Genomic DNA, 18493 nt, shown 5'->3' with positions numbered 1-18493 from the left:
CTTCTTTGGAGAACGTTCCAGAAAACGAAATAAGACCTTAAATGGGACATTTTAATAACTTTATCAATTGTAAACATATCGTCCAAGCTTCTTCGGGAAATTATCTTTCAGTATTCCCTATTAAACGAAAATATTATTTCCCGTATACTACAAACAATAGCTACTTACATCACTTGAAACAAAAGATAATCTCTTAGTTATATTTTGGGCATATTGTTTTGCTTTCGACTTTTTCCGCGACCTAACCAAATAGCATTTTATTCAAGCTTATAACTCAGCAACTGGGTAGGAATATCAAAGAGGAATTTAGTAATCTATCAGTCATCATCTTCCAATAATCCAATAGTCTATTTTTGGAACATTTATTTCCCAAACTTCTAACAAAATCAAATCCCACGCTTAGTCGCAAAGTTTTAAACGTTCTCAGTTTAGTATTCGCTCATATTCGTGGTCGCATAACCATAAATCTTGTCCAAATGCGTTCCATAGGCATTCGAAATTCAACGCTTATCGAATCAGTCTTTATTTGTCCAAAAAGTCTCTCTGAAGCAAAAAGTGAAATCGGCATTTGAATTTCAACCTTTTTCTTTTTGGAATAAGTCTTTAATTCTGTTAATTTGAGAGGACGAATGAAGGATATGTTGAGATAGGTTCAGTTATTGGAATCTTTGGCCTTGGTACCTATAAACGTCATAAACCGCATACATCGTTATGCCGTACTGACAAGATAATATCAGTATGCTAACTACAGGAATGAAGAAGAATTTGACACCCCAAATCATTCAATTTAGAACAAGAGATCCTACTGCTATTTTTTACTAGTTCTGATTATTTTCGTTGTACCAAGATAGTCAATTGTTTCCTTGGGCCACACCAAAGTGTTGGATGGTTTTCGTTGGTTAACATTGTGGTTTACAGGAGTTGCAAGAAGAACATTTTGAATCGAACAATTCCCCTTAGATAGTAAAACGCCAACTAATATTAAAATATCTTCGAAAGTATACCTGTCTCTATTTTCCTCTTTTAAATGACAGAGACTGCATTAGTCTAACCCTGATTAGCGTTTTAGTACTTAGTCATTAGTTATCCAATCAGGATTGTTTGTTACTGATAACAGTACCGTTTTTGAGCTCTCTTTAAGATAACAAGTTTTATTGCTTAACCCCTCTTTTTGTTGACTGAGAAATCATCAAATGAATCCTCCCGTTTTGGGTTGAGCGGAAGGGAGTGTCAGACTTCTACTGACTAAAACCCACCCACGTTCCTTCCTTTGCCCTCCGTGTACCGGGGCCACGGTAACCCTTTCGGATAATCCCGCTGCTTTATTGCTTATGCGTTTGCCATTTAAATGACCGCGTGGTGGATTCATTTGAAAATATGTTCAGTTGAAATGGTTAAAAAGGTTATTTTTGAATTATTTATTAATGCTATAAGTACTGATACAATAAAGAGGTGAAGTTTGGGTATAATTTCATCAACTGAACTTATTTTTCTTCTATCCACAAATAAGCCATGTTTCTTGTGAGTTTATAAGGCAACATATGCCCAAAAATACAACCCAACGTAGACTACATGACCTTCGTGTTAGCTGATTTATCATGTAGCGCAAACCCATGGATTAGCTAGTCCATCCTATAGGAAAGAAACGACATCGAGATTTGGTATTCACAATAATCAAGACATTTTATTCCCCTGGCTAAAGGCAAGTGTCATCTACTCGCGTAAAGCTGTTTCCTCCAATGCAAGTGTATCGAGGGATGTTTGTCAGGAACTAATAAACCCGCTCTATTTACCTAGCTCCACATATCTTTATATTAATGAAGAGAGTTCTTTGTTTCTTAAATCCTGATACCTTGTAACACATCCCTGATAAAGTTGCTGTCAGTACCGGCAAGAACGCGCTGATTATATTATTTTATGATTGCTAAAATTCTAAGGCGGCCGAATTATGGTAAAGAAACGTTATTTTCGAAATGTAAATTAGTGAAACTGTACTCCGAACATATTTCTTGTAGCTTTTCTACACTGTTCGTTTGTTTCTAGGGTGTATTTCTTCTTGAATTTTACGGACATTAGGGTATTATGATACGTGTGTTCAGAGGGATCTTGGTTGCAACGAGAGTTAAAATACGTTTTTAGTTATTTAATCAGGGACGGCCTGAAGGAGATATCTAATCTACCTTATGTCAAGTATGTATGGAGTAAGTAAAATAGGTACAGTCCACTACAACAGAAAAAAGCAAGTACATAGAAGACTTTTGCAGTTGATAGTACCAAAATGAATCGAAACATGTGGAAAAATACAAACTTCTTTGTTGAATAATACTGAACTTTTTATCGGTATATAAATGTTTTAATGTTAATATTCACATTGCACATTCACCCATTGTATTATATATTACCAATGTAAGTACTTCTGCGACAAACAAATACGCCAATAAGACTTTTAAAAGACAGTACAGAGTTATAAAGTTATCATGAATAACTTACAATAGGTTATTAATTGGTACTTATGTTTAGTCTATTTAACTTCCTATTTTATAGTGATGGTGGTACGCCTGTCCGTTCGATACAAGGCTGTATTTCAAAAACCGTCATGGCTGGAGAGATGAAATTTTCACAGATGGTGTATTTCTGTTGCCTCCATAACAACAAATAATTCAAATCTCAATCGAAGAAGCAGCGGTTGGTACTTTGAAATATTGTTTTCTCTAGCCTATACGAAAGTCGTCAGTCTGACTAGTAATTGACCGGGGTTTTTTATTACTGAAGTGCAGAAATGATTTAAAAAACAACTGAATATCAGCCCGTAAGCCAGCGTGGTGTTCAATGGTAGTTATTTTAACAAGAATATGGTTTAAACTGTAGGTAAAGTTGCTGGCTGATTGTAATGTTATTGAAGCATGGAAACTTCTTCGAGTTGATGAAACAATCAAGAAAATTATAAATCCACATAATACTTCAGGTATTAAGATCAGTATACCTATGAGCTATTGCTAAACAGTACTAAAACAATGTCTAACAAGTCCTAGTTTAAAATTGTTTCTTACAAATGAATGAGTGGCAAAGCAAACAAATTATCGAAAAGCTATCAACGCTCACCTTTTTATCTAAGTAGCCGTTGTAGACCGATAGCGGCGTAAAGAGTCCCGAAAGCGTACACTTTATCATAAACCAACACAAGCACTAGAAAAACCGATAAGCAAGGATCGGGATTGTCATCCTTTGCTTATCAGTACTTTTTATTGCACCACCACGGTTAAGAAGTCGCGTTCCAAAACATAAAATTTTATGATAAGGTTAGTTTGACGGTTTGTAAAGACGTCCACCGCGCGCGCTGCCCGAGACGGAATGCCACAAGCTCACAATGCGTTGACGTGACGTTGGCGACACTTCGCATGCGCAGGAGTTTTATACCCGTATTATGAAACTTGAGTTTGTTACGAACTTATTTTCGATTTTCATTGGCATTGCGTATTTCATTTAGGATTTTGAATGTTTTGTATTGAGAGCTGAGTTATTGCTAACTACCTTCATGTTTATAATTGTTGTTGAATTGAACTTTTGAAGTTTGTATGATTGTTTGATACGGCTACTCTCAAAATGGTTCGGTTATGTAAAAAAATTATTATTGACTAGTCCAGTTACCGAGAAAGGTTAACAAAATTCCATAAATACTGGATACACAACGGTTTTCCCATCGAGTTTGTCGAAAAGAACGTCTTCGATCCTATCAATTACTTTTTTTTTAATAAATCTTTCTTTTCAATACTTTTGCTTTTCTTTTGCAATAAGTCACAGCGTCTTTAGTCTTCTGACTAAAAATCTAAAGATAATTAAGTATCCTAGTTAGTAGTTTTGCGACGCACTCATTATAAATTTTAACTCATAATAAAGGTTCCTCGATTTCTTTTTTAGAAATTAAAACTACCTACATTTCAACACCCAAACCCGCATTACACTAGATTATAACAACAAAAGTTATAAGTTAGTTTCCAAGTATTTTCGACAGTCTAATCTTAAACATACGAACCTAAATTGATAAAATTGAATATTTTTCAGCATTTTTTTCCTTAGTTAAATTTTCCTGTAATTGTCGAATTCTTAGTAGGAATTGATTCCTAGTAACATTTTGATAAATTTCGTACTTTTTATTAAATGGTGTGCAAGAGTCATTTTTAGAAAGAGATGGTGATATTTGTTTGAATAGTTATCAAATCTTACTTTCAATCAATCTTGAAACCGTAGTTATTATAGCATTTCGAACAACATGTCATGGTGAAACAAAAAAAAAGTTTTTTTGTGTGTTTCACTTTCACGGCTAAACCGCTCAACCTATTTTGATGAAATTACTCTTCGATATAAGTTCAACTTCAAGGTATCATAGAAATGGATTACAACAATTGCTTCAATCTGCATTTGCTGTTACCATATCCACCCTTTCCACCCATTTTTTGCCTCAAATGTCATTATGACCACTAGGTACTTCGTATTTATGAAGCAATGGACACTAAATTAAGGCTACAAACCGCCAGTTATCGCTTACACTAAGAGTTTCATGGTACAGGGTTGTTTAGGTAACAGCTAAGGCGCACAGTGCCGCCTGCCGTTGCAGTATTGCACGTGTACTGAAATTTGTTGATACGTAGGTACTCAATTTTTATGTTTACAGACAAAATATTAATGTATTTAACAATTATATGTATTAAGTTTTGAGTTACGTAATTTTTATTCTGCCTATAGTTGTAATTAGTGCGATTTATGTTTTACGATTGAGGATTTGCCTTTAATGAATTCACGATATTTTGCTTCTGTTTATTCATCGATTCTAGGTTTTCTGTGTAGTTATTTATTTTGTATGAAGGATATTTAACATATCTCTGACTAGCTGTTGCCCGCGACTTCGTTCCCGTGGGAAGAAGATATATGTTATGATTTATACCTGCCCTGTTTTTTCACATTTTCCATTGTACCTATCTTCGCTCATATTAGTCGCAGCGTGGTTTATAGCCTAAAGCCTTCCTCGATGAATGTTCTATTCAACACAAAAAGATTTTTTCAATTTGGACCAGTAGTTCTTGAGATTAGCGCGTTCAAACAAACAAACAAACAAACTCTTCAGCTTTATATATTAGTATAGAGTATAGATTAAAAATGTACAGGTAAATGGGGTATTAGAAACAATGACAATAATTACAAATTGATTGTTTAATATATCCGAATTCGTTCAGTCGTTTTTGAGTCAAAGAGAATGAAACTAAACCCGTCACGTAGGGTTTAGTCTACAATAGTAGTAAAGTGTACACAAAATTACTATAAATATTATGTAGCACCTGCATCAACAACTAACTACACATCATGAGCAATACAATTTCAACCTTATCTCAAAACTTTAGAGTACAAAATCATTTTTTGTGGATTGAAAAGTTATCAGTTAGAAAAATAATTAATCAATGATAAAGCAGTGTTTACTAGTTTGTATGATAAGGTATATCTGATTGGGTATCGACAGGAGCCGACTGTCTTGTGGATTAAGCGTTGCCAGGCAGCCAGTTAGAGCTGGGTTCCAATTCCGTTTATTACAATTGTAGACGAGTGAAAGGAAATTGGATTTAATTGGACAATATTTCAGTCGAAATTCTAGCCAAATTCAATTGATCTAGACACATTCGGACACCCAGTAAACTGTTACGAAAACTACAAAAAATACGTTGTCATCGGCCAAACCTTTTCCCAACTATGTTGGGGTCGGCTTCCAGTCTAACCGGATTCAGCCAAATATCAGTGTTTTACAAGGAGCGACTGCCTATCTGACCTCCTCAACCCGATACCCCTTAGTTAGACTGGTCGTCAGACTGTCTAGCTTCTGACTACCTTTAACGACAGTCAAAGATGTATGAATAACAGCCGGGACCCAACATTTTACGTGCCTCGCTGAAACACGGAGGAACTCGTTATTTTATTTATTTATCTTCATACATTTGCCATGTTATGATAAAGAGGGTCACCCTTCTATGGACAAACAGCGTCAAGCGTAGATCTGAGATATTTTTTACCATCTAACAGCTTTCGTGAGAGCCAGGTAGCAGACGGACAGACAGCGAAGCCTTATTAGGGTCCTATTTTTCCTTTAAGTACCGAACTCTAAAATTATTTTAACTTTATTGCGAAATAAAGCTTAAGAAAGCAAACAACTTCATCCTATCAACTTAGTTACAAGAGGGCACTTGATTAGCAATGAATAGTAAATAGTGACGTCACAATACAAAGTCCGATACTCATGGACTTTACCTTAGATAAGTGATTACCTCCCACTTAATAAGTGCACGTGAAATGACACAACAGTTAAAGGTCGTAAGTCTTTTTTGAAGTAGGAACGAATATTCTTTAGGCTTATTGAAATAAAGTTCATCTTGGCGTGTCCTTGCCTTACTGAAGATTTGCGAGTGAAGTTAATGTTTCATAAAATATTTTTTTTTAAAGAAACTTTTACTTAACAAATTCGTTTTAAATATTCATTTATCGAATATGTATACATTCAAACATACATTTTTTACGTTCGGGACCATACCACCAATATTATGTAGTATGAGACAGCATACTACACTATTAGAGCGGCGTCCCTTTCTCACAGTTTCAATATCTCTTTATGGGATGTGTGCAGGGCCCTAATTCTGCTATTCACAATGGCCGAGGAACAATGGCGATTGAATTAAACTTTTAACTTTTCTTATTCTCTTAAGCATTTGGACAACACAATCATTGGAAATTATTGTATTTAGTAATTGTATTGACCGTGAGTGTTAAACCCCGTACTGAATTTCCAATTATTTTGTAGGAAAAAATACCAAAAAATTAAATTTTAAGCCAATTTCCATTACTTCATCGGCCATTGTAAATAGCAGAATCGGGGCCCAGGTCGCTTACTCCAAGTTCCTTCACACAAACGGGCACTCAGTATGCGCCCGCGCCGTGATAACCGTGTGAGCAGCTAAAGATCAGCGCTTATCTGTTCGTCCGTTTGTCCTCTATCCCGACCTTGTGTGAAACTAGGTGATATGGTCATTATTCACGCCTATAACGGGTTGATTCTAGAGTTAAGATAGGTTGAGTGAAAATGTTTTTGAGATGCCTATTTTAAACGCTGAATTTGTGCCAATGGACAAATTGTCAAGAGGGTAAAATTCGATTTTTATAATTGTTTCGTTTGCGGAAATTCCTCTTAAATTCTGAATCAGTGACACATGTGTGGGCCAATTGACAAATTGTAAACAGAGTAAAATTCGTTTTTTTTTATTAATTTTTTTGTTTCTCGAACTCCCATCAAAAATATTTGAGGAAAACTTTCTTTAAGAAATGATTGCTTTTTTACTAACGGAAGCGGTGTTTATAGTAAGCGTGTAGTTCGACACACACGTTGTTTATAGTTATCTCACAGTTAACAGTCCAGGATAACTTATAGAGGTTGCGAGTAAGTAAAAAATTAGCTGTTGCTCGGGTTGCCTTTGTGTTAATCCAAGATGTCAGCACCTCCAAACAAAATTTCATCAAAATCGGTTCAGCCGTTTGACTTAAAGAGTTAATAAAAAACACATATTACACTATACTTCCGCATTTATATTGTTTGTATGAAAATCTGCTATTTTACATGTATTCAAATTTTAAAGGTCCATCTTAGGGTTTTTTTAAGCATTGGCGCCTGATAAACGCAACACGCATTTTTTTCAAATGTATATTGCTACAACAAGACTTTAGGCGAATTCAACTCTTTTACTGAAATAAATCGAGATTTATTTAATTACTCCTTGTTTGCAATCAATAATAAGCACTTAATTCCTATATGAAAATCCAATATTTAATATCGAAGTGTAGTAAAAACCGCGGGAAAAAGCTTGAAACAAAATGGCGTGTAAGGTCATTATTTTTTATTTTTAAATTACACTAATAACAGTTCACTGCATTTATTTAAGGTCAACTTTAATGTTTTATCTAATTAAAGTTACGGAAGAGGTTTTATATGAAATAGTTGCGAGTTTTTGTCCGCCATCTTGTTTATATTTATTAGTCGCAGCTAGAAACTTCTGTGGAAGTTGAGTTGTTAATCTTAGCCTTAAAATTGACTGAAAAAGTACATATGGATTGAAAATCTTTTTACTTCTAGCCAAATAATTGTAGCTCTATATTTTTAAAAAAAAACGCAATTTTTTAAATTAGTAACTTCTTATGTGAGATTATACCTGTGTCACTTACTTCCCATTCTCCAGAATCCAGAGAGGCACATGTTTTTTTTTTTAATATCAACATATTTGACATTATCATAACTGTATATCTATAGAGTATAGAAGCATATTCTCATGTCAAATACTGTTTAGTTTTAAAAATGTATATATTATATGTACTCACCAAATACCAGTTTCTAAAACTAGGTCTACTGTCTCCGGAAGTTCCAGCCGGAATCCTGAAATAAGAAAGGTGTAATTAAAAACTTAATGATATGATTATCAAAAATAATAATAAATAGAAGTTATATGAGAAGCTTTAGAATATCTTATTCTTAGGTCATTGAAGCTCTTGACTAGCGTCTTATAATTGGACGTATTTATGCAAACTAGAACCAACCCACACTTTGAGTGAAATTGAGTTATATATGTAGATAGGCTGTTTATGGTGTAATACATCATCTCAGAAAACATCCTGGCCGATATAGCAAGCCACAAAGCAAAAATGAGCCGTTTAAAGGTACCAACCCGAGTTTGAGTAACATTTTATAAGCAAAACGGAACGCACCTTTAAAACAAATCCTGATTATCTCAAAACTAATATGTTGTGGGTTGGTTCTAGTTTGCATAACTACGTCCATTATTATAATCATCGTCTAAGAATATCATTGAATATGTTATTTAGTAGTTTCTTAAGTTTACGCGAATGTTAGACATCGTTGTTATTCTTATGTTATTTAGGACCGATTTTTCAATCGCCAGATAACTTTTATTTGAGGAATAAATTAAATATGGCCGTTTGACATATTTTATATACAAAAGCTGTCAAATGTCAGACTTATTCGTCAGATAAAAGTTATCTGGCGATTGAAAATTCGGCCCTCTGTTAATCTTTTGCGTCTGTGCCCGCATTACATTTCACAGACCAAAAACATTTCAATCATTGTCTATTGGTGTATAACCTACTTTACGAACACATACGAACGTTGTTTAATAAGGTATAAGAGGAGTTTATTTGTTACTTTAACTTAAATAGTGTTTTCTTACCATCAGCGATTATCCTCTGTATAATACTGGTCATGTCTTTGACCTCAGCCGCGTAGAAGTTTTCGCCGCTGTAGGGGCTTATACCTAAATCTGAAATGTTGCTAAGGGATTCATTGGAAAATAAGTACATAAACACTTTTTAAACTATTATATGGGTGCTATTATTTTAAGTAGATACTGTGACTGGCTCTCGGAGGGGGAAAATATACTATAATATTCATTATAGTCTGTGGGATAGTTATATCCCTGCTGGTCAGCTGACAGCTGGTCAATGGCGTCCCACCTTTGATTTCTTTCTCAACTTTTATAGTTCAATTCCCATAATTAAAATTAAAAAAATACCTTCTTCCAAAGATCCTTCTTTATAGACCTTTTGGTGAATGATTTTTGAAATGACTGCTTCCGCTTTGGGTTTAGCGGAAAAGAATGTCAGACTTCTACTGACTAAAACCCACCCATGTTCTGTGCTATGCCCTCTGTGTTCCAGGGCCACGGTAACCCTTTCCTACAATCCCGCTGCCCCCGCAGGTTATCGAGTAGAGCTTGGTCTAGAATTATGAAGATGGTTATTAATTATATTTGCATAATAAAGGATACAGTTGAGCATATCCAGCATGGAGCTGGGATGGTCTGGCGGCGGCGGAGGCGGCGCCCCAGCGCGCGCGCCCGCCACCGCGCGCAGAGTGTACGCGCGCACGTACTCCTTGCGAATGTCGTGAAAACGGGCGTAGTACGTCGGCAGAGAGAGATCCTTGCTGCATGCCTCGGGGTGGAGACATTGTCTGGAAGAAATAACAGTGGTATTAGCTACTGGACATCGAAAATTCAATACGAGAGTGGTGAATGACTGGCCTGTTGCTCTAGTGGTAAGTGACCCTGAATGATTTACCGGAGTTCGTGTAAATGTGGCAAACCCCTTTTCATTTACAAGCCAAGTTATATTGTCACCCAATAGCTTTTTCCCAACTTTGTCGGGGTAGGTTTCCAGTCTAACCGGATTCAGCTAAGTACCAGTGTTTTACAAGGAGCGACTGCCTATCTGACCCCCTCAACCCAGTAACCTGGGCAACACGATACCCATTGGTTAGACTGGGTGTATAAATGTAAATGCATACGTGTATAAATTGACTAAAGCCTTTCTAGCCTGAATAGATTCAACACAAAACTCCCTAAACCTGATGTACTGTAAAAATGTATATATTCAATATGTTAAAACATTTCTTCTTTTTTCATCCTAATACACAATACTGAAAGTAAATAAATGTATTCTTTCTTATCAAGAATCTCTGCATTCAAATTAAAATTCCCGCTTTTCATAAGTTAACCTAAAAATACAAAAACTCTAAAAAGAAATAATCTTTTTCCAATCACAACGAAATCTGAATGTCATTTCCATACATTATTTTACCATACCAATGCATTGATTGAGTTCATTCAAAGCTAGGATAACAATAGATAGTAAAATCTAAAATAATTTACCATACATTTACCTAAATATACATGAAATTGTATGTGATGTAAGAGATATGGATGGTTAGATTACAGAACGTAATTATGCAGAACCGCGATGACCTTTAAAAGGTTAAATGTATGGGAAAATAGTATTGTTTATTTTTGGTGAAACTAAATTACATATGTATGTAATCGCGGTGTGGGGTCGTTGTTGCACGGTACGAGATTTTTTTATTCTTTACGATAATTTGGGTAAATGTTATCGGGATGACAGTTCAACCTTTTAGACAAAAAACGATAGTTCGAAGTTCAAATGTCAATAGGAAAGGAACTATCGTAAAGAGGTTTTGTGAAAAGAATTTATTATTTAATCTCTGCCAATTTGTTTTTTTTTTATATATTTTTTTTTAACTACAGCCCTTAGCTCCCGGTATCTTTATTGCAGGATGTCGAAATTATTTAGGCTGTTTTAATGTAAATTACATTGTCTTTCAATCAATTGGTATAAACGATTGCTTCACAATACATTGCGGACTCAAGGTGCTCTGGTATCAAAAGAGATGCATGATTGGTAGCAATGTATTTGAACTGTCATTATTTCTCATCTCGTCTAACAAAAAAAAAACAGTCAGTGAAAAATCGTTGGAGATTTTTTTGTCGTGGTCTAACGGAAACAGTATGGAAAACTGTTCTTATTATATGTTTACCGGATGTGGACAGATTGGAATCGTGTTCGGACGATTTTAAAAGCACTTTTTGGCATAACCTGCCCTAGAATGACGATCAGTAAATTGGTGTGACGTAAGGTTCATTTTGGCTTGACGTCTTACTGAAGAAAAGGCTGTATTATGGAATGAAGATACGATAGAGGGTATTTTTGGTGTGGAAATTATATTATTTTAATTTTTAACTTCAAGTGTGAGGATAAGATATGTGTTTTCGTTCATTTCTATGAAATCACAAATCAACACAACCTCAGGCATTGTTATACTGTATCGAGACGGACTAACCTAACGTTAGAATTCAGAAGATAAGGAAAACAAATAATGATTTGAAGAAAGAGATCAAGGAAACTGCACCAATGAGCTTTGAAAACAGGTTTATTGCCGTTGTGGAACAGAGAAACTGATATGCATTGTAGTCCGCTCATTCATGTGGATTTCCACCTGGTCAAAACGCAAAAACACTTGCATGCCAGCCTCTTTGGGAAAGCCAGGAATTTAAGCCTCTAGGCCATATGGGATACTAATGGATATGGTCCTGCTTTATATGCAGTATTTTTAATAAGAAGTTCGTTAACATACCTTAAAGGAGGCTGTCCGTCCGTCACGAGCCTGAAGAGTGGTGAGTGAGGGTCCACCTGCAGAGATCTCACGAACTCGTCGAACTGGAAGCAGAAATAAAAGAAATATTAACATCAGAATCTATCCACAATACATAAGTGATTAATAATTAAATTAATTAAGGACCAGGTTTCTTCCGGCGTAGTTGTCACGTGAATGAGAAGACAACCTACTAATATTATAAACAACAAAGTTTGTGTTTATAATATTAGTAAGTGAACATTTGAATGAACGGTTTTCGACGCAATTTGGTTAAAGATAGTTTATTAAATAACATAACCACCATAGGCTGATTTTATCCCGATTTTACGTTTCAAGAGCTGGCATACAGTAATATTAATAATCCCAAAGTCAAATAATATCTTTACACAAGCCGTCCTTCGTATAACCGCGGAAATTAGACGTAATCAAATCAACAAGTCATTACAAGTGTCTGGTACTGCCCTAAGCACGGTGACCTTAATGCAGCGGTTAAGGTGAATACAGAATAGATGTGATCACATAACTTGGATGTTTGGAAGTTATAAATAAAGTATGCCTATTTCATAGTGATTGGTAATTGTCCATAAGTAACAGTGAATATTAATATAACCTAAAAGAGAAGTACTTGTATGTTAATTATATGGCGGTAATTTTGTGGCGGGAGTGATCTTTTTTTATTCGTCGCCTTTTCCGTTTGTGTAACCAATGGTATAAAATCTTTTATTTCTCGTATCAAGAAAGCAATGGTTTTACTATATGTATTGATAAAAGAAGAAAAAATGGCCGTCCGGCTAAAACCAATTAATAATTTTCTATTCTAACAATTTTCATAAAAAAACCTTCCTTGATGCAGTCCAAAAAAAAACCATAGTATAATAAGTACCTACATCTTAACATACAACCTCTTTCGTAACCTAATCAAATAACTCACTCAGAAGCAATTACGAATTTGAATGGATGACGGACGCCTGTCATTAAACGATACGTCAAGTGCAGCAAAGATAATCTTTGCTATTGAAGACCAACAGTCAAAAAACTACTAAGCCGGTACATGTGTACACAGCCTTACAAAGTTATTCAAGAACGTGTTATTTTCATCAATTATAATATTTTTTCTCACAAACAATACTTCTAAGTTTAATCAATGATAATAGCAGTAAAAACTGCCAAGTGTGTGTTTTATATTTACACGAGTTCCGTACAAAAAATGTTAGTTACGTAGGAGTATTTGTAAGTGCGAATAGAAAATATTTAATTTACGTAAATAAGTTAGACAGTTAAGACTTTTCACGTTTGAATGATAGTTTTTTGTTAAACTTAAACAGTATTTGTTAATAAGAAGTTGCCAAATAAATCAAGAGAAAAAAAAACCTAAATTTTATGGAATTAGCAATTTAAAGTCCTACTTAGTGACTGAATTCTCATTCAATTTTAAGCCTATTCAAGTTATTCTGTTGCTGCCTCTCTTTTTTTAAAGCGTTAGGCAGTGGCAGGCAGGGCCTCAATTCTCCTATTTACAATGGCCGATGAATGGCAATCGGATTAAATTTGAAACTATTCCTATTCTCTTAAGCATTTTGCCAAAACAATAATTGAAAATTCGTGGTATTGACCGTGAGTGTTCCGCCCCCTATCGAATTTACAATTACATACTGTGTTTAAAAATGTTTAGAATAATACGAATTGAGTCAATTTATCGAATTTTTATTCATTCATCGGCCATTGTAAATAGCAGAATTGGGGACCAGATATAGAATATTTTAGATGGGGCTGCATTTTTATCCTCCGGGTAATAAATCCTAAAAACATCCCGTTATTTCGTTTTTTACATACCTGATACACAACAGGGGATTTCTTATTTACCTACGTAACCCTAATAGATGATTGACCAGGCGTGCACCAGAGATGCCAAGTTTTACATAATAGTTATGTATACATATTTGAATAATAATAAATTAATATTGCATAATTGTGTTATTATTAAATAATTTATTATGTAAAACTCTATTTTAATTTACGTATCTCTATATCTTTATTTTTCGGGGAAACCTAGGAACTGAATGTGCTAGAATGATCAGGTTTCTGTTAAAAAAACATATCCCACCAAAAACATTAAATGTAAAAAAATGCCAAGTCTCTCGATGCAGTCTTTCCATCGTAAAAAGTTTTGAGATCTCATAGAAGCCAAGTCCTATTCAAAATATTTTGTAGTTATAAATCAACATTTAGTAATTGTATCAATAGTTTTCTTTATATTATAATTATAGTGACTTGGCAATGAGCACAAGAAGAAACAAATAAAACGGCATATTTGTAGGAGTTGAAAGTTACACACACCGCATGCGTAAACATTAATATCACAAAATTAATTTTCTTTTGGTTTATCCGTGTCGTCCCAACCGAATTTCGGCAACGGCAGTCAGTCTTAGTGTACTCTCGATTCATTTACTTTCATAAAGCGATGGCCCGTAAGGTATTCTTAATTATTGTATTGGAGCATGTAGTCGGTAGTGACCATCATGATTCACACATAACAAATAATCTGATCACTGGTCTCGTCAGTAACATTTGCACATAATTCCAGGCATCAAGCAGCTTTTAATTTGTGCTCATTGCCAAGTCACTATAATTATAATATAAAGAAAACTATTGATACAATTACTAAATGTTGATTTATAACTACAAAATATTTTGAATAGGACTTGGCTTCTATGAGATCTCAAAACTTTTTACGATGGAAAGACTGCATCGAGAGACTTGGCATTTTTTTACATTTAATGTTTTTGGTGGGATCTCATTTATTTTTTGTAAGTGTATTTCTTTCTTTTTTTTTAGGTGTCATAATTTCTAGGACTTCAGCTACTGCTTTGCTTAGAACCCATTCTCTATCTCTATCTCTTTTGTTTCTTCTCTGAGACTTCGTTACTTCTAATGTAAACAAGCTTAAACTTATATATATATGCATATATATCTACTAACTTACAAACTATAGCTAAACTAAACTAAATAACACGTAAAGTTCTCCGAATATCAATTATCACTACAATATTTTTTAGTTTCGAAATGGTTTTTCATAGACAGGTGGCGCTATCAAATGAAAATTATCGAATTATTCTGAAGTACTACTTAGACTGCGCTTTGTAACGAAACCATAGCGCGATTCAGACACGTACAACGCCATCTATCGAGCGCGCATACAATATTTATCGCAATACAATGGAGTTTTAGCTTTATTAATTTAATGAATTATGAATTTTATGTATTAATTTGTATTAATGATAGTCTGTGTATTACATTTATATTATTCTTTTCTATTCTATGTATGTATTCATCCAATTGAATAGGTACTTAAACAACGAACAAAGTTAACAATGCAGTCAAAATCCATACATAATGTTCTTGCCAAACCGCAAATATAAAATTGTTTTCTATGGCATATTATTTTTTAATGTTTTTATAATTTTTCCTTTATATGTGGCTAAGGACCTATCTTGGTGCAAAATTTGAAGTTTCTAAGTCTGCTAGAAGTACCTTAGATTTTTGATGATCTGTCAGTGAGTCAGTGAGTCAGTGAGTGACAAAATGGTGTAACTTTGATCGACCGTAACTCCTAAACCATTAATTCAATTGGCATGTAATTTCGAACTTAAGCTTGTTCTAATGCCTACTATTATTCCCCGAAAAGCTAAACTCCTAGCTTTGTCCACGTCGAAGATACAGAGGGGGCGAAACAGCCGCGAATCGCTTCGAGAAAAGATGGTACGGCCGTGCCCGTTTTGCTCGAGACTTGGCAGGGGCACTGCCGTGCCCTCAGATTTTTAAGTGCATTCTCCATGCGTCTGAACTTCTTTTATTAATCGAATAAAAACATTCAATACAATAACACATTATTTAATTCTCGTAAGATATATATATATATTTAATTTTAAATCAAAGTTATTTCATTTCCAATAGCTCTAAAAATGCACTTTAGGACCTTTAGCTGCAACAGATTTATTACCCCTGGATGCCCAGATTGTCGTTCTATTGAAAAAAAAACTCTAAACGTTTTATACCAAAACAAAACATACATTGGCCAACAATAACACACAACGCCATCTAGTGTCAAACTAAGCAAAACTTATATTATGAGTACATACTAGACAACAGGTACTACACACTATACAATACATATATTTGTAACTAGTTGTTGCCCGCGACTCCGTCTGCCTGGACTTCAGTTTACAGCGTTCGGTGGTTCCCGTTTCCATGGACATACATCCCCTTAGTGATCTTATATCTTTTACACACCTTTTTAATTTTCCATCGGGAGTTATTTCAAAAATCTGTGTAAAAGGTAGCCTTTGTTCTTTTCTATGTCAATGGCTATATGCATGCCAAATTTCTTCGAAATCCGTTTAGCCGTTTTTGCGTGATTGAGTAACAAACATCCAAACATCCACACTTTCACATAATTTATAATATTAACAAGGAATAGTAAGGATATACATTAAACAAAAGAACATATTCCATAACCTACCAAAGTAAATAACATAATCGACATAGCAACAGTCCAGTCCCAATAGCCAGCTAATTGGTGTGTTTTTGGCGGCAAGTGACAAGCGTGGCCGGGCATCGAACCCGGGACGTCGGTACGCGGCGGTACTGTTAGGAACAGGTTACCGGTACCTGTCGGCTGTCGCGTTGGTAAACATCGGTGCATTTCCGTAGCTTGCTATGTATATTTGTTGATAATTTTTTGGAGCAAGGTTTAACTTTAAAGATAGGTTCACCTGACTGAGAAAAGGAGTTGGTTTGCAATTAGATTCGTATATTTTTTTAAGCCTTTATTTAGTTATCTTGGGTTTAGTTTTATATTCTTTCTGCATTCAAAAGTTTGCAGAATAGATATATTTTTAAAAACTGATTTCATTGGTAGTATTTTTTATCAAATTATATATGGAGGTTAAAATAGTTTTTAGTTTCAGACGATTAAGTATTTTAGCACTGATCACAGGCATTGGCAGACTGTTTAAGAACAATTAATTTAAATGTTTATACGTAGCGTAAATCTCAGAATCCAATTAGTATTTAATTTTCTACAAGCTTAACTAAAATATTTTGATAGGAATGGAGGATAGGACGACAATAAATATTTTATCACCTAAGAGCAATAGAATTTAGTTTTTTTAATAGATAATAACATTAATAACTATAATAAGGTCTGTCGCTGTTTGTAAAATTCAATTGAATTAAAAAGATTTCAAGACGGCCCCATTTCACATTAAAAAGAAACGCAAAAAATTAGAAGACTAGACTTGAAGTTCTCAAAATAATCGTTTGATGGTCGAAATATTGTGCTATCCTTTATAAATTATGTAACGAGAAAGAAAAGATGCCTAATACCTAAGTTAAAGTTTGATTTTCAATTATTCAAGGCAGTTTGTATTTAATAATGTTTTCTCAGTTTTTACCGGTGTAATAAAACGCGACATTAAAATGCAAATAAAATGCGCGTAAAAGTAAATAAACAAATAATTTTAATGTTACTTCATATAATTTGCGAACCGGTTTCCATCCGCATCTATCATTGAAACTGGTTATAAGCGGTTTTTACCATTTAATAATAAATAATTACACTTGTAATACAAAATGAACTTTAGCTTGTGTTACATAAGGTCTGTTTTTGATTATCGAAGAATGCCTATAAATATTTTCACAAATGCTGTGTATAGATTTTAAATTTCGAAGGGCATACGACCTTTCTAGGAGAAAGAGATGTAAGATGTTGCAATCAATGAGACAAAAGAGTGCGAGCGTCCTGTGAATGAATAATATGTGTAGAACCAATAGATAAAGCTTGTTTTACGCACACACGCAAATAAGATTTGTTGAAAGCGCGGGAGAAGTCATAACTCATGATTTAATATACCTGTTTTTTAAGTACAATTATTTCTGTATTATTTATCGAATATAAGTTTTAATTCTCTCACAAAAACAACGTCTTATTACTTAATTTCACTCTTTTCTAGTCACATTTAATGTTAAAACAACTATTCAAACTTCAACTAAAATATATACAAACTATGGAACTAGTTTAAAAAAATCGTAAAGGTGGCATAGTTTGTAGAAAAGACACCAGAGGGCTTTTTAATTATTTAACTGATATATTCAATTCGTTTGACCGCAAGATTCGATTGCTTTAAAATACTCTCTACAAAGAGATCCATCTATCAGATCTACAGTGAGGTACCTCTATTATAATGAGAAAGCACAGCTGGTATAATATCAACATTTTCATTTAATTGAAATGAAACTACTTTTACGGATTTTATCGCGGTTTAATTTTAGATTTTAGTTCCCGACGCGGCGACGTTTCGAAACCTTTGCAGGTATCATGGTCACGGGCAGACTGAGATGGCGTTCGTCTCGACAGAAGATATTGTTTCATTTCAATGTCTCACATTCGGG

At 34.3% G+C, this 18493-nt stretch overlaps 1 protein-coding gene across 2 annotated transcripts in view; it reads right to left on the bottom strand.

Annotated features, from left to right (window-relative positions):
- Positions 1–18493, bottom strand: part of LOC113494280 (RNA-binding protein fusilli) — a 99785-nt gene that overhangs the window by 24807 nt on the left and 56485 nt on the right. Inside the window, exons 4-7 of one of the 2 annotated variants that reach the window (XM_026872552.1) lie at positions 12023–12105; positions 9864–10048; positions 9267–9356; positions 8404–8458 (exon numbers count right to left, since the gene is read on the bottom strand). In XM_026872552.1, coding sequence (XP_026728353.1) covers positions 8404–8458; positions 9267–9356; positions 9864–10048; positions 12023–12105 — 413 coding nt within the window. Of the gene's footprint in view, positions 1–8403; positions 8459–9266; positions 9357–9863; positions 10049–12022; positions 12106–18493 lie in introns of those variants that run through there. The other variant, XM_026872551.1, reaches the window with a different exon arrangement.

This window comes from Trichoplusia ni, chromosome 5 (assembly GCF_003590095.1).
Source record: "Trichoplusia ni isolate ovarian cell line Hi5 chromosome 5, tn1, whole genome shotgun sequence".
NCBI classification, from domain to species: Eukaryota; Metazoa; Arthropoda; class Insecta; order Lepidoptera; family Noctuidae; genus Trichoplusia; species Trichoplusia ni.
Note: the sequence above shows the minus strand (reverse complement) of the source record. Positions and strands in the feature narration are given on the sequence as shown.